The 24,222-nt window shown below is 39.5% G+C and overlaps 1 protein-coding gene across 1 annotated transcript in view; it reads right to left on the bottom strand.

Moving 5' to 3' along the window:
- The window catches only part of LOC128692835 (disintegrin and metalloproteinase domain-containing protein unc-71), a 740,447-nt gene that overhangs the window by 307,255 nt on the left and 408,970 nt on the right, over window positions 1-24,222 (bottom strand). The window contains exons 15-16 of the mRNA XM_070093277.1: window positions 21,550-21,658; window positions 13,618-13,737 (exon numbers count right to left, since the gene is read on the bottom strand). Of these exons, the coding sequence (XP_069949378.1) occupies window positions 13,618-13,737; window positions 21,550-21,658 (229 nt within the window). The remainder of the gene's footprint in view (window positions 1-13,617; window positions 13,738-21,549; window positions 21,659-24,222) is intronic.

Raw genomic sequence — 24,222 nt, 5'->3', positions numbered from 1 at the left:
AGTGTAAATTACCTAGGATAACCCAAAAATTCCAAGCAAAGATAGACAGACAGACAGACGGACAGACAGACAAACATGTTTGTGTGTATCATTGAAAACAAATAAAGCCAGGGTTCCCCCGCACCCATTTATCAAATATCACTGGGCTGTCAACAGATGTCATAACACCATTCTTAAAGGAGTTTCATATACGTATACTCCAGTCAGACAGAAAGACAGATAAGCAGAGACAGGCAGACAGAGACAGATAGATAGATAGACAGGCAGACAGACAGATAGATTGAGAGACAAGACATGTTTGTGTGTAACAGTGATAAATGCAAAGAAAGTTAGCTGGAGCAGTGGGCATTTATCAAATGTCACTGGGCTGTCAACAGTACAGGAATGCCTTTCATAACACCATGTTTCAAGGATGCCTTTCATAACACCATGTTTCAAGGATGCCTTTCATAACACCATGTTTCAAGGATGCCTTTCATAACACCATGTTTCAAGGATGCCTTTCATAACACCATGTTTCAAGGATGCCTTTCATAACACCATGTTTCAAGGATGCCTTTCATAACACCATGTTTCAAGGATGCCTTTCATAACACCATGTTTCAAGGAAGCCTTTCATAACACCATGTTTCAAGGATGCCTTTCATAACACCATGTTTCAAGGATGCCTTTCATAACACCATGTTTCAAGGATGCCTTTCATAACACCATGTTTCAAGGAAGCCTTTCATAACACCATGTTTCAAGGATGCCTTTCATAACACCATGTTTCAAGGATGCCTTTCATAACACCATGTTTCAAGGATGCCTTTCATAACACCATGTTTCAAGGATGCCTTTCATAACACCATGTTTCAAGGATGCCTTTCATAACACCATGTTTCAAGGATGCCTTTCATAACACCATGTTTCAAGGATGCCTTTCATAACACCATGTTTCAAGGATGCCTTTCATAACACCATGCTTCAAGAATGCCTTTCATAACACCATGTTTCAAGGATGCCTTTCATAACACCATGTTTCAAGGATGCCTTTCATAACACCATGTTTCAAATATGCCTTTCATAACACCATGCTTCAAGGATGCCTTTCATAACACCATGTTTCAAGGATGCCTTTCATAACACCATGCTTCAAGGATGCCTTTCATAACACCATGCTTCAAGGATGCCTTTCATAACACCATGCTTCAAGGATGCCTTTCATAACACAATGTTTCAAGGATGCCTTTCATAACACCATGTTTCAAGGTATATGCCAGGGTATCTAAAACATTGCTGGGACCTATAAATATTTTGTATATATTTCTAGACAATAGTAAATAACCCAGGCAGGTGTAAATGTTCACTTGTCAATGTGATTGTGACTATTTGAGCACTATTTCAGTACCTAATATTAGTGTCAGAACAAAGATTGACTATGAAATCACAAGAACTATTACAAATTGTAATTATCAGAACATAAAAAGTATATACAGTGGACCCTCGACCAACGATGGCATCGATTAATGATAAATCCGACTAGTGATACATTTTAACGCAAAATTTTCGCCTCGATTAGCGCTAAAAAACTCGACCAACACTATTCGTTCCGTCTGAGACGCGTCCACTTCTGGCCAGTGTTTACAAGCCAGCCAGCCACCGCGGTCACTTCCAAGCATACAATCGGGACATTTCATATTATCACAGCCTTTTTAGTGATTGCACCTGCAAAATAAGTCACCATGGGCCCCAAGAAAGCTTCTAGTGCCAACCCTACAGCAAAAAGGGTGAGAATTACTATGGATATGAAGAAAGAGATCATTGCTAAGTATGAAAGTGGAGTGCGTGTCTCCGAGCTGGCCAGGTTGTACACAAAACCCCAATCAACCATCGCTACTATTGTGGGCAAGAAAACGGCAATCAAGGAAGCTGTTCTTGCCAAAGGTGCAACTATGTTTTCGAAACTGAGATCGCAAGTACTCGAAGATGTTGAGAGACTGTTATTGGTGTGGATAAACGAAAAACAGATAGCAGGAGATAGCATCTCTCAAGCGATCATATGTGAAAAGGCTAGGAAGTTGCATGACGATTTAATTAAAAAAATGCCAGCAACTAGTGGTGATGTGAGTGAATTTAAGGCCAGCAAAGGTTGGTTTGAGAGATTTAAAGAGAAGGGAAGTAACTCTGGAAAAGGACTTGCCACCTCAAGTCCTAATGGGAGGGGATTCCCCTTCTAAACACTAAGACCATCAACATTCTCCCCTCCTCCCATCCCAACAATCATCATCAGATCTTCAATAAAGGTAAGTGTCATGTAACTGTGCATGTCTTCTTCAGCTTGTGTATTAAAATTAATATTTCATGTGGTAAAAACAATTTTTTTTTCATACTTTGGGGTGTCCTACACGGATTAATTTGATTTCCATTATTTCTTATGGGGAAAATTAACTTGACTAACGATAATTTTGACTAACAATGAGCTCTCAGGAACGGATTAATAGCGTTAGTCGAGGGTCCACTGTAAATTAAAATAAAAACAAGAAAAGAGGGTACGTCGGCAACACTTCTGCAAGCGACAGGAGTCGATGTTGCCATCAGGTGAGCATCCAGAGCCAACTTCACGATCTTATATCTCAGTAAGTACTGACCCTAAATTTTTTTTAATCCTATAACATGTGGAAAAATGTGCTCTTCATTTAAAAAAAAAAATATTTTTCAAAATATTCGAAGCACCACACGAGTGAACGTAGATCTACGTTTGGACAGTTTAAGGGTTAAAAGACTCTTACTTTAACATTTAATACACTCTATGTACTTCATACTATTAACCCTATACCAGTGATGTGAATATCATGCAGAAAATTAGAAGCATAGACATTAAAAGGATATGGGGAGTCATCAAGGGTATAATTCAGAGGACTGAGGAAGTATTGTTGAGGTGGTTCTGGGCAAGGAGGGATGGGGAGAAATAGGGTGACTAAGAGAGTGTATAAGTCTGGGGTAGGAGCCATTCTAGGAATGGGCGGAGAGAGACTTCGAGTTTTAGGGACTAGAGCATTCAGCAAGCTTGTGTGACCGTGTTAAACAGAAGGGAACTGAGACAAGTTATTTTTAATGAATGAGCTGTTGGAGTGTGAGCAAGGTAACTTTTATGAAGGAATTCCATGGAAGCTAGTTAACCTGACTTGAGGTGGAAAAGGCAGTGCCTGAACTATGAAGGAGGGGTCTACCTACCTGGAGTGGGAAGTTGCAGTCAGAGGGTAATCTGATTGTGATGCCAGCATACTTCTGGAAAGACAGGGATTGAATGAATGATGGTGAATTTGTTTTCTTCTCTGGGTCACGCAGCCTTGGCAGGAGATGCCTACCGAGTTAAAATATATATATATATATATATATATATATATATATATATATATATATATATATATATATATATATATATATATATATATATATATATATATATATATATATATATATATATATATATATATATATATATATATATATATATATATATATATATATATATATATATATATATATATATATATATATATATATATATATATATATATATATATATATATATATATATATATATATATATATATATATATATATTTATTTATTTATTTATTTATTTTAACACACCAGCCATCTCCCACCAAGGTAGGGTGACCCAAAACAGGAGAAACACTTCCACCATCACTCGCTCCATCACCACCTTACGAGAGGCACGCTAATATTAGAGCTCAGATGGCCCTTTAACTGCAATATTCTCACCCCTCCTTCAAAGTTCAGGCACTGTACTTCCCACCTCCAGGACTCAAGTCTGGCTAACATATTTCCCTGAATCCTTTCTTAAGATATCCAGCTAAAATAAAATCATATTATTAACTGTTGCAATTTAACCAACTAACATCTTTAATTACTAAACTGTTGCCAGTGAGCATCTCGCCATCAATTCTGTAGTCATTGCTTTCCTCCAAAATACAAATACTTTTCCTTATAAAATAGTGATAAAAAAGTTTCAAATACTGTACAATAAAATATTTTTTTGCAATTTAACCATTCTGTAAGGTCACAATTATAAGGTAACTGCAGTTTAGTCATGCAGACAGATCAAATCTTGCAGAGGACTACTATGTGTATAGTAATTTAAAGTTCACTTAATATGGGTTATGCTAAATGTTAATTGTTTTTTGTTTATAAAGGCTTACGGGTCCAAAGACATCATGCAAAGAAAGTGGAATCTAAGGGTTAAGGTAGGATTCCTTAGTGCTTGCACTTTAAAGGAGGGGACAGAATGTCACAGTTCAGAGGGTTTCTGAAATGCAAAGTTGGTGAACTTCTGGCAAGACAGCAATCGAGTGAATAACGGTGAATGTATTTCCGCTCTTCTTTTGGTACCCAACCTTGGTGGGACTGCCAGTGTGTTAAAAAAAAATGATGTTGAGGAGGAAAAAGGTGAGGTAGTTTGTGTGGCCAGACCTGGAGTAGACCTGAAGGATGTTCTAGGGGTCAACACCCCCACAGCCCAGTCTATGACCAGGCCTCGCAGATGAACCAGAAACTTTTCACCAAGTACTACAAGAATGATTAGTGAAGTTGGGACTATGGTCAAAGATGGCAGTGATCAAGAAATCAATTATAACAGTTGTCTACAATAATGTTTGCTGGTGACTGGGCAAGCCCTGGGAGAAAGGTCTACACTGCCATTAGATGTTGCATTGAGGAGACTGTAGGCAGTGAGATGTGTTTGAGGGCAACGTGTGGTGTGAATATTATGCAAAGAATTCAGAGTGTAAGGATTAGAAGGTGTGGTGTTATCAAAAGTATAATGCAGAGAGCTGAGGAGGGGCTGTTGAGGTGATTAGGGCACTTCAGGGAGGATGGAGCAAAATAGGATGAGCAGGAGGGTGGTGGAGGAAGATGTACGAGTCATCCCTGGAAGGGATGGAGGAAGGGGGTTAAAGAAGGTTCTGAATGCTAGGGGCTTGAACATCCAACAGGCTTGTTGAGCACATTATTTCGGACTGAATGGAGGCATGTGATTTTTGTGACCTGACTTGTTGTTGGAGTGTAAACAAGGAAACATTTATGAAGGGTTTAAGGTTAGCTGGGCTTGAGTCCTGGAGATGGGAAGTGCAGTGTCTTCACTCTAAAGGAGGAATAAGGATGTTGCAGTTCAGAAGGCATGCTTCTGGTTAAGACACTGAACAAATCACAGCAAATATGTTACTTTTTTATTTTTTTTGTGTCACCCCTACCTCGGTGGAAGATGGCTGGTGCATTAACAAATTTATATAAAAGTTTGTCAGTGAGCTGATGAAAGCATCTAAATTATGTCATGTAGAGAATGCTCTACTAGTACTTATATTCATTCCCATTAGAAATAGGAATATCTTGAGAAATTATGAATGTAGGAAATCAATTAAGACCATTTTCAGAAAAAACTCATCTTTTGCTTGAATTTTAATGTTTCAGGGGACATATCTCTTTAAAAATTTATATAATCTAGCTAATATTGACACTTTTAAGGAAAAAATGTCCTAAAAGAGTTGAGGAAATCCAGTGAGAGCATTTCAACTAAATACTGAACTGGAGAGAAATGATTTCACTTAATGCAATTTTCTTAAACTGCTGGATTTTGTATCTCATAAATGTATAACTTGTGGCCCTATCAAACTATGTTTCTTTTTTTTTTTGGAATTACATTACCTAATAGAATACTCTATTCTCTTGAATGCTCAGTAACTCATCAAAGGTGTTACAAATTTGTACAACAATAAAGCCTCTTATTTCAAATACTCATTTGTACTTCATGTTGTAATTTGTTTATTGTATTTTTGCCATTGAATATATCATTGCTTAGTTAATCTTAAGTTAATTTTAAGCCAGCCCATAATGCTCTGCATACAAGGGGCTTTTGGCATGTACACTCAACCACTGTATTTCTTTTGTACAACTATGTAGCTACGTTTTTTTTTTTTGTTTTTTTCAACAAGTCGGCCGTCTCCCACCGAGGCAGGGTGACCCAAAAAGAAAGAAAATCCCCAAAAAGAAAATACTTTCATCATCACTCAACACTTTCACCTCACTCACACATATTCACTGTTTTTGCAGAGGTGCTCAGAATACAACAGTTCAGAAGCATACACATATAAAGATACACAACATATCCCTCCAAACTGCCAATATCCCAAACCCCTCCTTTAGAGTGCAGGCATTGTACTTCCCATTTCCAGAACTCAAGTCCGGTTATATAAAATAACCGGTTTCCCTGAATCCCTTCACTAAATATTACCCTGCTCACACTCCAACAGAATCGTCAGTTCCCAAATACCATTCGTCTCCATTCACTCCTGTCGAACACGTTCATGCACGCCTGCTGGAAGTCCATGCCCCTCGCCCATAAAACCTCCCTTACCCCTTCCTTCCAACCTTTTTGAGGATGACCCCTACCCCGCCTTCCTTCTCCTACAGATTTAAATGCTCTCCATGTCATTCTACTTTGATTCATTCTCTCTAAATGACCAAACCACCTCAGCAACCCCTCTTCAGCCCTCTGACTAATACTTTTATTAACTCCACACCTTCTCCTAATTCCCACACTCCGAATTTTCTGCATAATATTTACACCACACATTGCCCTTAGACAGGACATCTCCACTGCCTCCAACTGCCTCCTCGCTGCTGCACTCACAACCCAAGCTTCACACCCATATAAGAGTATTGGTACTACTATACTTTCATACATTCCCTTCTTTGCCTCCATAGATAACGTTTTTGTCTCCACATATACCTCAACGCGCCACTCACCTTTTTTCCCTCATCAATTCTATGATTAACCTCATCCTTCATAAATCCATCCGCCGACACATCAACTCCCAAGTATCTGAAAACATTTACTTCTTCCATACTCCTCCTCCCCAATTTGATATCCAATTTTTCTTTATCTAAATCATTTGATACCCTCATCACCTTACTCTTGTCTATGTTCACTTTCAACTTCCTACCTTTATACACACTATCTATGTATCATGTCCAAATAATAATACATAAATAAATAAATAAATAAATAAATACATATTTGGTGTTAAGCGAGGGATTTTTTTACTTGCCAGCCTGGGCCTGGGAGTTAAGCATTTCTGGCACTGGTTTACGTAAAACTTTTCCTTGCATTAACAATACATTCCTCTTTACTAGAAAATATCATGTCTTTGAACTTCAAAATATTTAACATGAATGCAACATACAAATCACTAAAGTACAGTATAAAATATATAAATCAATATTTTTTTAAAGTACAGTATAAAATTTATAAATCAATATTTTTTTTATCTGTCCTCTTATTCCATATCTTAAATTAACTAACTATAAGAAGTTTGGGCAAAATGTTCTGTCAATGATGTTATCACAGTTTACTGATGTCATTTGTTAACAAAGGAAATTCCTTAAAGAAAAAGCTGGAAACCACTTTGATAAATGGAAAGGATTTTAACTAACCAATTACAGTGGTCCCTCGTTGTTCGTAATTAATCCGTTCCTGGAGCCGTTACTATAAACGAAATTTACGATTTACGAATCAATTTTCCCCATAAGAAATAATGTAAATACAATTAATCCGTTCCTGACATCCAGAAGTATTAAAACAAAAAAATTTTTAACATGAAATATGCATGTAGTACATAAACAATACAATGGGAAATGATGAATGAAACATTAACAGCATAACACTTACCTTTATTGGAGATTCTTCTTAGTGTATGGGAGACTAGAGGAGGAGAGAGATTGGATTTTTTATAGTTTGGAAGGGGAATCCCCTTCCATCAACACCTCAGGTACCATTTGCTTTTCTGGGGTTGCTTCTCTTCTCTGTTTCTTAATGCCACTAGGGCCACCTTGAGAGTCACTGGAGTCCTGTCTCACAAAATAACTGTGGAGAGAGCTCTGTTTCTGGCGTCTCTTTAACACTTCCCTAAAATGGCCCAAGACTTTGTCACTGTACATGTTGCCAACCTGGCTTGCAACAACCTTGTTAGGGTGATGTTTCTCCATAAAGCTTTCCATCTTACCCCACATAGTAAAAATCTCTTTAATTTCTGAAGAAGGCACCTTCTTCCATCTCTCTTCCTCCTCCTCTGCAGCAAGATTCTGAGCTGCGATCTGTTGCTCTTCCTGCTGAAGCTCTTGCAGCTCCTCAGTGGTGAGCTCTTCATTGTGGTCTTCCACCAATTCTTCCACATCCTCCAAACTTACATCCAACCCCATGGAACTCCCCAGTGCCACAATTGATTTTACAACAGACATAGGCTCATTAGGGTCAGTCCCAAATTCTTCAAAATCCCTCTTGTCGACACAATCTGGCCACAATTTTCTCCAGGCAGAGTTCAAAGTCCTGGTAGTCACTCCCTCCCAAGCCATACCTATAAGGGTTATGCAGTGGAGGATGCTGAAGTGTTCTCTCCAAAATTCCCTTAGGGTCAAGTGAGTGTCTGTGGTCACAGTCAAGCACCTGTGAAACATTGCTCTTGTGTAGCGTTTTTTAAAGTTTGCAATAACCTGCTGGTCCATGGGTTGGAGGAGAGGAGTGGTATTCGGGAGCAAGAACTTTACTGTGATGAACCCAAACTCCTCGAAAATTAGGTCATCCAAGTTAAGAGGATGAGCAGGTCCATTGTCCATTACTAGCAGGCACTTGAGATCCAATTTCTTTTCCAGGAGATACTCCTTCACACTAGGGCCAAACACTTCATTGAACCACTCGACGAAAATTTCCCTCGTGACCGATGCCTTACTATTAGATTTCCAAAACACACTCAATTTACTCTTCATAACATTGTTTTTCCTGAACACTCTGGGATTTTCAGAATGGTACACTAGTAATGGCTTCACTTTGAAATCCCCACTAGCATTAGCACAGAACATTAGTGTCAGCCTGTCTTTCATAGGCTTGTGTCCTGGCATTGCCTTTCCCTCTTGTGTAATGAAGGTCCTCTTTGGCATTTTCTTCCAAAAGAGGCCTGTTTCGTCACAACTGAACACTTGTTCAGGTTTCAGTCCTTCAGCCTCTATGTACTCCTGGAATTCATGCCGCCTTGTGGTCCGAACTGGCAGCCTCACCATGCCTTACCACACTGTGTATGCCAGTACAGTTCTTAAATCTCTCAAACCAGCCTTTGCTGGCCTTAAATTCACTCACTTCACCACTATTTGCAGGCAATTTCTTTACCAAATCTTCATGCAACTGCCTAGCCTTTTCACATATAAACGAAGTCATAAGAGTATCTCCTGCTAATTGTTTCTCATTTATCCACACCAATAATAACTTCTCAACCTCTTCCAGTACTGGTGATCTCATTTTTGTCAGCATAGTTACTCCCTTTGCAACAACAGCATCCTTTATTTCATTTTTCTTGGCCACTATGGAACATAAGGTTGTGTAGGGTTTCTTATACATCCTGGACAGTTCGGCCACACTTGTACCACTTTCATATTGTTCAATGATGGTTTTCTTAAATTCAATCGTATTTCTCACCTTCTTTACCACAGGCTTGGCACTAGGAGCTTTCTTTGGAGCCATGGTAGCTTATTTAGTACTTGCAAGCACTAAAATAAATGGAATATTATGAAATATTTCGCTGGAGCACGTGAGGGGACCTTCACTCACTGGTAAACAATGCCAGACTGGCTGCCGCCCTCGCTCATGCCGTGGGTACGTGTCCCGGACAAACTATGACTCGTGAGTCAACCTATGAAAAGCGAGTCCATGTTTATATGAAAATACCTCTATGATTGGCGAATTTTACGATTGCCGGGAACTACGAAAAGCGGGGGACCACTGTACAGTGTGTGCACTCTGAAGGAGGGGTGTTAATGTTGCAGTTTTATAACTGTAGTGTAAAGTACCCCTCTGGCAAGACAGTGATGGAGTGAATGATGATGAAAGTTTTCCTTTTTCAGGCCACCTTACCTTGGTGGGAATCGGCCGATGTCAGGGGTTTCAAATAGAGTTAGAGCTAAAGAAGGTGTAACAATAATGTTGAAGGATAAGCTATGGCAGGAAAAGAGGGACTATAAATGTATTAATTCAAGGATTATCAACTATTTCAACTACCCAATAAAGTGATCAGAAAGCAGTAATTTGGCCAATTTCACACAAAGCTCAAAATATTCCAATTTCAATATAAGGTCTAGAATGAACATTAAAATGGTATAAAATACCGACAGGTTGTTAGGTAAGACACATATGCAACAGTTAGGTATCTTTATTGTGAAACGTTTCGCCTACACAGTAGGCTTCTTCAGTCAAGTACAGAAAAGTTGATAGAAGCAGAAGATACTTGAAGACGATGTAATCAGTCCATCACCCTTAAAGTTTTGAGGTGGTCAGTCCCTCAGTCTGGAGAAGAGCATTGTTCTATAGTATGAAACAATATGGAGAAGAAGTGACAGGATGGAGCTTTTTATAGCGCCAATAAACAATGCAGGCATTCCTGGCACTAAAATAACATTTCCTCTGTTTATTAGTTATGTTTCCACGCTTTACAAATGAATTCCACTTTGATTTTTTATTCATATAATGAATTTTAATTCACACCATAAAATTTACTTGGAGTTTACCTGGAGAGAGTTCCGGGGGTCAACACCCCCATGGCCCGGTCAGTGACCAGGCCTCATGGTGGATCAGGGCCTGATCAACCAGACTATTACTGCTGGCTGCACACAATTCAACGTACAAGGCTGGTCAGGTACCGACTTTAGGTGCTTGTCCAGTGCCTGCTTGAAGACAGCCAGGGGTCTACTGGTAATCCCCCTTATGTATGCTGGGAGGCAGTTGAACAGTCTTAGGCCCCTGACACTTATTGTGTTGTCTCTTAACGTGCTAGTGACACCCCTGTTTTTCATTGGAGGGATGCTGCATCGTCTGCCGAGTCTTTTGCTTTCATAGAGAGTGATTTTTATGTGCAAGTTTGGTACTAGTCCCTCTAGGATTTTCCAGGTGTATATAATCATGTATCTCTCTTGCCTGCATTCCAGGGAGTACAGGTTCTGAAGAAGGTTTACTGTTATGCAATATTGTAATATTTGTATAAATAATATCAGTGCATTCATGAATGCGCATTAGACCCACCAGCTGACGTGTATTGGATGTGTGATGTGATTTGTTTACCCTTGAACATAGACAAAAATCAAACATTTCCACTGCTTTGAGCTCAATTTCAAGCCATTTTCAGCACTAAAACCAAACAAAATCATATCTATTTCTGTAATATATCTTCAATTCTATCAAATGCGACCAAGAAACTGTGAATAGCAGTAAAAAACATATGAAAATACACATCAAAACCACTGTTTTAATCCAAAAACACAGTCACAATTTTTTTTTCTCATTATGTACTGCTTGGTTCAGGATTTGTTTTATATGGTGCACACTTACCACATATATGCATCCTCTATTATCTAGGCCCAAATTTACAGCTCACAGCTTATCTGAGTGAGCTGAGCTCATGGCTCAGAACTACGGCTTGGACCCAGGCTTCAAAGCTGTAGAACTACGAGATGGACCCTCAAAAGGTTAAACTGATATACATGTATATATATACTAGAATAAGCTTGCTCCTCTTACTCTCTTAAGAAAGAGAAAACACCTAGTCTGGCACAGGTATGCATATTGTGATGTAAGAAACACTTTATTGCATCCTAAAACCTTATATATATGCTTGAAGATAAGGTGTTTTTTTTTAACACACCAACCATCTCCCACCAAGGTGGGGGGGGGGGTGATCTGAAAAAGAAAAAACACTTTTACCATCACTCACTCAATCACTGTCTTACCAGAGGTGTGCTGACATTACAGCTCAGATGCCCCTCAAAATTGCAAAATACTCACCCCTCCTTTAAAGTGCAGGCACTGTACTTAACACCTCCAGGACTCATGTCCAATTAACTGGATTTCCTGAATCCTCCCATTTACGATAAATGTTACTCTGCTCACAACTCAGTAGCATGTCAAGTCATAAAAACCACTTGCACCCATTCACTCCTAACACACACACATGCCTGTTGGATGTCCAATCCTCATAGACATCCTTTACCCCCTCCCTCTACCCTCTCCTAGGTTGATCCCTACCCCATCTTATCTCCACTTGAGATTTATACACCCTCCAAGTCATCCTATACTGCTTATCTTTAAACACCCAAACCACCTCAACAGTCCTTCCTCAGCCCTCTGGATAATACTTTTAGTAACTCTGCACCTCTTCCTAATCTCCAAACTACAAATTCTCAGCATGATATTCACACCACATGCATGACATATCCACTGCTTCCATCCTCCTCCTTGCTGCAACATTCACAACACATCCTTCATACCTATATATGAGTGTTGATACACTGTAATACATTCCCCCTTTTTTTCCCCTCAATGGATGTTGTTGTCTCCACAGATGCCTTAATGCACCACCACAATTTTTTCTTTAGATTGCAAACTAGTATTACTGGGGAAGTGGCAATACTGCAATGGAGAGGCTAGCCTATTATGATGTCTCCCCAGTATGAAATACCACATAAGATATATATCCCCAATACAAAGCAACAAATAAGTTATATCTCCCCAGTATGAAGCAACACATGAGATAAGTTTTCCCAGTATGAAGCAACACACATGTCTCTCCAGTATGAAGCACTTCACAAGATATATCTCCCCAATATGAAGCAATACATAAGATATGTCTCCCCAAATGAAGCAACACATGAGGTATGCTTCCCCAGTATGAAACAAGACATAACATATGCCTCCACAGTATGAAGCAACACATAAGATATGTCTCCCCAGTATGAAGCACTACATAAGATATGTGTCCCAAGTATGAATTACAATCACTTCAGTAAACAATCCAAAGGATAAAATTATGAGGTTAAGTAACTTTATTTATTAACTGCACTCCAAAGACAACAACCTGAACAGTGATTTATTTATCCTGAACAATGTTTCTTTGTAGGCATGTAAGTGCATCTTGTCTGGCCTGCACACAGCCTGCTATTCCATTCTTTTGAAAGCTGAATCTGAAGGTTGGGTGGTTGTTTGACCAGATTTTTTTTTGTTCACTCAAACCTGGTTTTTCTATAACAATTTGAATAACAACTGAACCTTGGTCTTGCATTTTTAGCCATGAAGCCTATTCATTAAGGTGCTCAAGATAAAAGCAATATTTTTTTATACATGTGCTTGCTTATCTACAAAGTTAAATTTTTATCTTTATTTGGGAGATTCATTACAAATCAATTTACTCTTTTTTTTTTAATTTTTCGTAAGACTACCTCCTCCTAGTTGATAATATATATGTGCATAACAATTCACCTTAAAGAGGGTAAACTATGAGTCTCCTAGTTCTTGCAATTACACAATTTTATAACACCAATACAGTACCCATCTATGAGTTCCGGTGCAAGACGCTAAGCAGTTGCTTACAGCGCCCCAGACTGTCATCCATCTTTATACTGTTGACAAAGGTAGACTCAAACAAGCTACCCTGGTTTTATTCAGCCAGCTTGAGCTACCTACATCACTAATGCCCACTCATTAAAAGAATCCAAATATTAAAGAATGCAGGAAAGACTAACTTGCACTCATATTCATGTCCGCCCATGGCAACTATGGTTCGCGAGTAACTCTGGTCTGTGTTGGGAGTGACTGGATGCTGCATCCCATGCTGGCACTGCAAGGTTCCACACATGATGTTCCTGCAGCATAAAAGATATCACGTTATACGCACATACTAATACGCCAAGACAGCACAACATGCAGCGATCACTGGTATTAGAAGTAATGCTGAAAATAATAAAAAGGCACAATACCATGACTGGAACAATGCACAAATAAAATGATGAATGGTGGAAGGAGGAAGCAGCATGATGAATGGTAGGAGGAGGGAGCAGCATGATGAATGGTAGGAGGTAGTAGTATGATGAATGGTAGAAGGGAGCAGCATGATGAATAGCAGCAGGAGGAAGCAGCATGATGAATGGTAGGAGAAGAGAGGAGCATGATGAATGGTGGCAGGAGGAAGCAGCATGATGAATAGTGGCAGGAGGAAGCAGCATGATGAATGGTAGGAGGAGAGAGGAGCATGATGAATGGTGGCAGGAGGAAGCAGCATGATGAATAGTGGCAGGAGGAAGCAGCATGATGAATAGTGGCAGGAGGAAGCAGCATGATGAATAGTGGCAGGAGGAAGCAGCATAATGAATGGTAGGAGAGAGGAGCATGATGAATGGTGGCAGGAGGAAGCAGCATGATGAATAGTGGCAGGAGGAAGCAGCATGATGAATGGTAGGAGAGAGGAGCATGATGAATGGTGGCAGGAGGAAGCAGCATTATGAATGGTGGCAGGAGGAAGCAGCATGATGAATGGTGGCAGGAGGAAGCAGCATGATGAATAGTGGCAGGAGGAAGCAGCATAATGAATGGTAGGAGAGAGGAGCATGATGAATGGTGGCAGGAGGAAGCAGCATGATGAATAGTGGCAGGAGGAAGCAGCATGATGAATAGTGGCAGGAGGAAGCAGCATAATGAATGGTAGGAGAGAGGAGCATGATGAATGGTGGCAGGAGGAAGCAGCATGATGAATAGTGGCAGGAGGAAGCAGCATGATGAATGGTAGGAGAGAGGAGCATGATGAATGGTGGCAGGAGGAAGCAGCATTATGAATGGTGGCAGGAGGAAGCAGCATGATGAATGGTGGCAGGAGGAAGCAGCATGATGAATGGTGGCAGGAGGAAGCAGCATGATGAATGGTGGCAGGAGGAAGCAGCATGATGAATGGTGGCAGGAGGAAGCAGCATGATGAATGGTGGCAGGAGGAAGCAGCATTATGAATGGTGGCAGGAGGAAGCAGCATGATGAATGGTGGCAGGAGGAAGCAGCATGATGAATGGTGGCAGGAGGAAGCAGCATGATGAATGGTGGCAGGAGGAAGCAGCATTATGAATGGTGGCAGGAGGAAGCAGCATTATGAATGGTGGCAGGAGGAAGCAGCATTATGAATGGTGGTAGGAGGGAGTAGCATGATGAATGGTGGTAGGAGGGAGTAGCATGATGAATGGTGGTAGGAGGGAGCAGCATGATGAATGGTGGTAGGAGGGAGTAGCATGATGAATGGTGGTAGGAGGGAGCAGCATGATGAATGGTGGTAGGAGGGAGTAGCATGATGAATGGTGGTAGGAGGGAGTAGCATGATGAATGGTGGTAGGAGGAAGCAGCATGATGAATGGTGGTAGGAGGGAGTAGCATGATGAATGGTGGTAGGAGGGAGTAGCATGATGAATGGTGGTAGGAGGAAGCAGCATGATGAATGGTGGTAGGAGGAAGCAGCATGATGAATGGTGGTAGGAGGGAGTAGCATGATGAATGGTGGTAGGAGGGAGTAGCATGATGAATGGTGGTAGGAGGAAGCAGCATGATGAATGGTGGTAGGAGGGAGCAGCACTGTTAATAAGGTCAGAAAGAAGCAGCATTATGAATGGTGGTAGGAGGGAGCAGCACTGTTAATAAGGTCAGAAAGAAGCAGCATTATGAATGGTGGTAGGAGGGAGCAGCACTGTTAATAAGGTCAGAAAGAAGCAGCATTATGAATGGTGGTAGGAGGGAGCAGCACTGTTAATAAGGTCAGAAAGAAGCAGCATTATGAATGGGGGTCAGAACTAATGAAACATACTGGCTGGTGTATTAAATGCTAAAAGACTGAACATGAATGGGTAACAGAAGGGAATCAGTTGAAGGCTGTGACACAATGACTATTCACGACTGCAAATGAAAGCAGAATACAGACATTTCAGAGTGATTTGTTATGTATCCTGATATGCTTGAAACTTTAGCTCCAACGAAAAACTAAAATATAATGAACACAAAGACAAAGACTCAGGAGATTAATTAATCTGTATATTTTAATCCCCTTCTGGGATTCCAGAAGGGACTGAAATGTACAGATCAATTAATCTCCTGAGTTTCTGTTTCTATGTGGGCGATTACTGAGCTTTAGCTCCAATATTCATATAAATAACAGAATTGTTGAAGAAGAAAAAACACCAGAAAGTTCAAAGGAAAGTGTGGTTTTAATAAATGCACAGGTGAAATATAATATAGGGATAAATTAACATAAACAGTGTGTTCCAATGTTCATTTGAACAGTTATGATGTTAATAGTGTTATATGCTGAGGGATCAGATGTTTCAGAGCTAAACACAAATGAAGCTTTTATTTATAACTAATTTACAGGATAATTAATTTATGAATGCCTGAATTCCCTTTTAATATTTACAACTAATCCAAAATTTGGAGAGGAAATTATAAATGAACTTTTGGTCTGCCTTGGGCCATTGCCAAGTTACAGCTGTTTTGTTCCAAGTTACAGCTGTTTTATTCCAAATGACAGCCGTTTTATTCATATTACAGCTGTTTTGTTCCAGCTATGCTGCTGTAACATTAATCCTTTTTTATACACTGATTAACTGTCATTTACGATTAAGCAGTAATGGCACATATGCACTGTATATTGCACTAAAGTATAATTTTAAATAATTATATATGTACAGTACACTCACTTAAGGATGGCTGGCAAATGTGCCAATATGTATGGTAAAAGGATACAGTAAGAAGAGCATGTCTTCAATCTGACGTCATTTTGCTCAATACTGAGCACTACACTGATCATCAGTTCTCATGTTCCTTGAGTTCCTAAATTTGTTATTACCAGTCAGAGAGCGTGTATATACTATAAGCAATCAATTTGTTATCGCCTTATTATTTTATTATTATCACACTGGCCGATTCCCACCAAGGCAGGGTGGCCCGTAAAAGAAAAACTTTCACCATCATTCACTCCATCACTGTCTTGCCAGAAGGGTGCTTTACACTACAGTTTTTAAACTGCAACATTAACACCCCTCCTTCAGAGTGCAGGCACTGTACTTCCCATCTCCAGGACTCAAGTCCGGCCTGCCGGTTTCCCTGAACCCCTTCATAAATGTTACTTTGCTCACACTCCAACAGCACGTCAAGTATTAAAAACCATTTGTCTCCATTCACTCCTATCAAACACGCTCACGCATGCCTGCTGGAAGTCCAAGCCAGCCCTCACACACAAAACCTCCTTTACCCCCTCCCTCCAACCTTTCCTAGGCCGACCCCTACCCCGCCTTCCTTCCACTACAGACTGATACACTCTCTACATGTCCGAACCACCTCAACAACCCTTCCTCAGCCCTCTGGACAACAGTTTTGGTAATCCCACACCTCCTCCTAACTTCCAAACTACGAATTCTCTGCATTATATTCACACCACACATTGCCCTCAGACATGACATCTCCACTGCCTCCAGCCTTCTCCTCGCTGCAACATTCATCATCCATGCTTCACACCCATATAAGAGCGTTGGTAAAACTATACTCTCATACATTCCCCTCTTTGCCTCCAAGGACAAAGTTCTTTGTCTCCACAGACTCCTAAGTGCACCACTCACCCTTTTCCCCTCATCAATTCTATGATTCACCTCATCTTTCATAGACCCATCCACTGACACGTCCACTCCCAAATATCTGAATACATTCACCTCCTCCATACTCTCTCCCTCCAATCTGATATCCAATCTTTCATCACCTAATCTTTTTGTTATCCTCATAACCTTACTCTTTCCTGTATTCACTTTTAATTTTCCTCTTTTGCATACCCTACCAAATTCATCCACCAATCTCTGCAACATCTCTTCAGAATCTCCCAAGAGCACAGTGTCATCAGGAAAGAGCAACTGTGACAACTCCCACTTTATGTGTGATTCTTTATCTTTTAACTCCACGCCTCTTGCCAAGACCCTCGCATTTACTTCTCTTACAACCCCATCTATAAATATATTAAACAACCACGGTGACATCACACATCCTTGTCTAAGGCCTACTTTTACTGGGAAATAATTTCCCTCTTTCCTACATACTCTAACTTGAGCCTCACTATCCTTGTAAAAACTCTTCACTGCTTTCAGTAACCTACCTCCTACACCATACACCTGCAACATCTGCCACACTGCCCTCCTATCCACCCTGTCATATGCCTTTTCCAAATCCATAAATGCCACAAAGACCTCTTTAGCCTTATCTAAATACTGTTCACTTATACATTTCACTGTAAACACCTGGTCCACACACCCCCTACCTTTCCTAAAGCCTCCTTGTTCATCTGCTATCCTATTCTCCGTCTTACTCTTAATTCTTTCAATAATAACTCTACCATACACTTTACCAGGTATACTCAACAGACTTATCCCCCTATAATTTTTGCACTCTCTTTTGTCCCCTTTGCCTTGATACAAAGGAACTATGCATGCTCTCTGCCAATCCCTAGGTACCTTACCCTCTTCCATACATTTATTAAATAATTGCACCAACCACTCCAAAACTATATCTCCACCTGCTTTTAACATTTCTATCTTTATCCCATCAATCCCAGCTGCCTTACCCCCTTTCATTTTACCTACTGCCTCACGAACTTTCCCCAGACTCACAACTGGCTCTTCCTCACTCCTACAAGATGTTATTCCTCCTTGCCCTATACACGAAATCACAGCTTCCCTATCTTCATCAACATTTAACAATTCCTCAAAATATTCCCTCCATCTTCCCAATACCTCTAACTCTCCATTTAATAACTCTCCTCTCCTATTTTTAACTGACAAATCCATTTGTTCCCTAGGCTTCCTTAACTTGTTAATCTCACTCCAACACTTTTTCTTATTTTCAACAAAATTTGTTGATAACATCTCACCCACTCTCTCATTTGCTCTCTTTTTACATTGCTTCACCACTCTCTTAACCTCTCTCTTTTTCTCCATATACTCTTCCCTCCTTGCATCACTTCTACTTTGTAAAAACTTCTCATATGCTAACTTTTTCTCCCTTACTACTCTCTTTACATCATCATTCCACCAATCGCTCCTCTTCCCTCCTGCACCCACTTTCCTGTAACCAAAAACTTCTGCTGAACACTCTAACACTACAATTTTAAACCTACCCCATACCTCTTCGACCCCATTGCCTATGCTCTCATTAGCCCATCTATCCTCCAATAGCTGTTTATATCTTACCCTAATTGCCTCCTCTTTTAATTTATAAACCTTCACCTCTCTCTTCCCTGATGCTTCTATTCTCCTTGTATCCCATCTACCTTTTACTCTCAGTGCAGCTACAACTAGAAAGTGATCTGATATATCTGTGGCCCCTCTATAAACATGTACATCCTGAAGTCTACTCAACAGTCTTTTATCTACCAATACATAATCCAACAAACTACTGTCATTTCGCCCTACATCATATCTTGTATACTTATTTATCCTCTTTTTCTTAAAATATGTATTACCTATAACTTAACCCCTTTCTATACAAAGTTCAATCAAAGGGCTCCCATTATCATTTACACCTGGCACCCCAAACTTACCTACCACACCCTCTCTAAAAGTTTCTCCTACTTTAGCATTCAGGTCCCCTACCACAATTACTCTCTCACTTGGTTCAAAGGCTCCTATACATTCACTTAACATCTCCCAAAATCTCTCTCTCTCCTCTACATTCCTCTCTTCTCCAGGTGCATACACGCTTATTATGACCCACTTCTCGCATCCAACCTTTATTTTAATCCACATAATTCTTGAATTTACACATTCATATTCTCTGAGACGCTCTGGATATTAACTAAGAGGCTTTCTGCATGCACACCTAAATGTCACCCATCTCTGTACAAACATTGTATCATGCTGAAATAAATAATCTGACTGAATCTTTGTCAGAAATGACTTGCTCTGCATATTGTCTTTCTTTACATACTCATTAATCTTTGATGCAATATTACTTTCATTATGGACTGTGTAAGAGTAAAGAAAATTACGAGTGGCAACAATGATATACAGGTTGACCATCATTAATCCAGCATCATTGGGACCTGTAGGGCCGGATTAATGACTTTGCTGGATTACAGAGTGGTTAGGGTAGAATACACGTAACACAACGGCGATATTTATGAATCGGCGATTTCACCTACTTTAGGCCCTATTTTTGGCCCATTCCATTGTTCCTGTCTACCAAGCTCATAGCTATTTTGCTAGTATTCTTTCTATTCTGTTGATTGATTACAAGAAACTACCTACTTACCTATTTCAGCTACCCAATAAAGTTGTCAGAAATCAGTAATTTGGCCAATTTCACACAAATTTCAAGAAATGCCTATTTCAAAATAAGGTTCAGAATAAACAATACAGACATTCCTGGCACTAAAATAACAGTTTTCTCTGTTCATTAGTCACGTCTCCAGGCCCCTCTTACATTATGCTTGCTTTCCATTTTGAATTTTTATTCACACAAAAAATAGAAGATTTACTGTTATGCAAAATACTGCATTGTTGTAAAAATTGTATAAATAATGTCAGCCCATTCGTGACTGCATATCACACCGGCCAGTTGGGCATGTATTGGACGATGACGTTATTTGTTTACTCCTGAACATTAGCAAAAATAGAAGATTTCCGCTACTTTGAGCTCAATTTCAAGGTACTTTCCATAATGAAACCAATCAAAATTACATCCATTTCTGTAATATGGTCTTCCATTCTATCAAATGAGACCAAAAAAATGAGAATACAACCATACACACCATATAAAAGTTCAATGCAAAAGTCGCTGTTTTACATCAAAAGCATGGTCGCCATTTCTCATTATGCACTGCATGTTGCAGGATTTTATTTTATATGGTGCACACTTACCGCACAGACCTATTCTCTCATTTTTATTTTTATTATCACACTGGCCGATTCCCACCAAGGCAGGGTAAAATTTACTGGTCACAGCTTATCTGAGTGAGCCGAGCTCATGGTGACTGACAGTGGCTCCAATGCCACCTTATATTTTATAGACAATGTACAGTGTATGTGCTTTATACAACGAGAAGCATCTCTTTTTATTCATTGGAACCATGGCTAGGGCTAAAAGTGAGCAGGTTATAACAATAAATGAAGAAAAAGAAACTGGAATGGCTTATGCAGCAAGCAGCACCACCAAACAGTAGCAGCAGGTTGGCAAGGCAACCCCAGAAATTTTTAAATTATGCTAACCGAAATTAGTGCCAGATTACTGATGGAACCAGATTGCTGATTGCCGGAATAGTGATGGTCAACCTGTACATATGCACATCAGTTTACATACATTATCTCTCACTCCACAGCAGATTTTGAACCTGCACACTCTGCATCAGAGTACACAGTACTTTGATGCAGAGTGCACAGGTTCAAATTCTGGTGTGGACTGAGAATAATGCACAAAAATAATTTTGCCCATTTGAGAATTGTTAAGCATATATCAGTTTAGTTTAACTATACAGGAAAAAAAATAATTCTCAAGGTTACAATTAGAAAATGCTGAAGTAAAGTGAATTAAGTGAAAAGGTGGTAATTTTATAAAATGTACTCAAAAGAAAAGTGTTATATGCCAATATACTCATGTTCATTTATGGTACTTGCCCAATTTCACATTTGATATAGCTGCCATTGTGATGGCGGCCACAGTTGCCGTAGATGACACCATCAACATTAAACTGCTTGTAGCACGTTTCATCAGATGCCTGACCACCTAGGGAGATAATATATTTCTTTCTTAGTGTATTTTTAAGCTTCCAAGCAAGCTTTACTGAAAATATCATTAGTAGTAAAAATAATGGGAAGCTTGAAAATATCAGCTGGAGTGCTCACTGGTGAACAATACTCTTGCCACCATTGTGTCAGCCACATAAAAGAGAGCCCCACTTTACAGCGCTTTGCTTTACAGTGTTTTCCTAATACAGCATTTTTCAATTATACCGATTCTTCATTTATTCAGACTTCTTACAATAAACATATTCACAACTCACTACAAGCTAAGGACAAAAATATTTTAAAGTAATGTGTGTACTGTACGTATATGCATTTTTTGGCCTAGCTCTATTGCTCACTTAATATATGATAGTGTAAACATGTTATCAGGGTTTTATATACGTTTGAAAGTGAAAAAAGGCAATTTTTGCTTTACAGCTGTAGCCCAGAACCTAACCTGCCTGTACTTGTGACTGGTGTTGAGGGTTATTCTACCCCCAACAACCCAGCCTGAGGCCAGATTTCCATGTTGACCCTGTGAAGTTTAAATGTTATTTCAGCAAACTTCTAGAAGCTTTCAGCTTTCACTAGTATTTTTCTTAATATACTGGCTGTCTCCCACTGAGGAAGGGTGGCCCAAATACAAGGAACAGCATTTACAGTCATTCATTTAATCATTGTCCTGCCAGAAGCGCCCTGACCAGTATATACGTGATATATATGAGGAATACTGGATATCCAATATTTGCCCATTAGGATACAGGTACAATGCTGATTTGCCAGTAATGGATTGTCCGGCACCTCTTTTAGTCCACACAAAATTATGAGACTACCTTTTTTTTTTTTTTTTAAATAGTTTACCTGGTAGCCATAGATGACACTGTACATACTAAGTGCTTGCTTATATTGCTTACACTGCAGTTGTTGGTGGGGATCCCTTGATTCTTAACCTATTTTGCTAACAATTAACCCTAGCTTGACTAGTTATTAGTTCTGCAGCTCCAGTAAAATTCTAAAATTTACCATTTTGATAGTGGTAGTACTGCAACATTATTTGTAATTACAGTAATAAATAAACCTGTTGGTCAGGCAAAAATCGATATACTCATACAATTACTTACATCTATACAGTCCTTTAGATGTCTTCACTGCAATTTTAATCCTTGCCACAAGCGACACTATACCTGGGAATCTTTTGAACCAGGATTATTTTCCAAAGATGGACTAGGTTATGGCCATTATTCAGGAAGTTGTTTGAAAGTCTAACATAGCAAAATGTGGGGAGTACATATTACAGTATATATACTGTACATCACACTCAGTTGGCCAGAATGAAATACGAATATGTTGCGACCAGTTTAACAGATTGGTTACTGGAGGAATCAATCTAGGGATGATCATTTTCCTGAGTAATATACTACAAAGAAAATCTGTTAATGTCTCATATTGCAAATTTTGAGCTTTACCGCTTTCTTGCCTGTTAATGTGATGAGCCAGTTCACTCTCTCAGGTGCAAATCTATATTAGATGATTATAAGCTTGTTCACCAAATAATGGTCAGAATGATATGTCATGACTTTCAGGGAAAATTATTTGTTGTGTTGAGTGTCATTCACTGATATTGCTTGAGAGCGAGAGCTGCTCCCTAGTAGTGTGGCAGAGGCTGTACGGAGTAGTGAGGGACGGTTTATGTACATTCTTACCTGTACTGCACAAATCCCAACAGTACTCTTTGGCATCCCTTGGCACATAGGTTCTAGCAGTATCCCCATAACACATATTCCAGAGCACAGGTCTTAGCATATTCATCCCAATGCACACAGATATAAGCACATATTGTACATCCCAGAGCACACAGGTCTTGGTACATACATCCCAGAGCACACAGGTCTCAGTACATACATCCCAGAGCACACAGGTCTCAGCATTCGCTGGAAAATTCTTAGATCTTCACTACAAGCAGGTAAACTGGCAGACAAATAGAAAAAGGTAAAAAAATGTGCAGATATTTAAAGCAGGCTTGTCAGGTTAGAAAACAGTTATAGAATTACTTTGTAAAAAAAGTTCCAGAGAAAAGCAGATAAAACACTTGGAGAGCAAAAAACTATGAACTAGCAAACAATTCAGCTTTTGATCAACAAACTCCTCTATGTCAAAGCTATTCAGGAATGAAATGGATGTAAGTAGATATGTATATTTATTTATGCACATGTACACATATGTAAGTAGAATTATCTTACATAGTGTAAATTACCTAGTAGGTTAGTAGACAGCAACCACTCAAGGAGGTACTACCGTACTGCCAAGTGAGTGTATAACAGAAGCCTGTGTTTGTTTTACATGATGGTAGGATTGCTGGTGTCTTTTTTCTGTCTCATAAATGTGCAAGGTTTCAGGTATGTCTTGCTACTTCTACTTACACTTAGGTCACACTACACATTTATTTATTTATTTATTTATTTATTTTATGTCTTTGCAAACAGTACATTGAGATTTTATATTTACAATAGTGGGTTGCAATGCAAAGAGAGCCTCTATTATGCCTAGACATTATGGGCCAACTTA

Source organism: Cherax quadricarinatus, chromosome 3 (genome assembly GCF_038502225.1).
Source record: "Cherax quadricarinatus isolate ZL_2023a chromosome 3, ASM3850222v1, whole genome shotgun sequence".
Taxonomy (NCBI): domain Eukaryota; kingdom Metazoa; phylum Arthropoda; class Malacostraca; order Decapoda; family Parastacidae; genus Cherax; species Cherax quadricarinatus.
The sequence above is the reverse complement of the archived record's forward strand: the minus strand, read 5'-3'. Positions and strand labels throughout refer to the sequence as shown.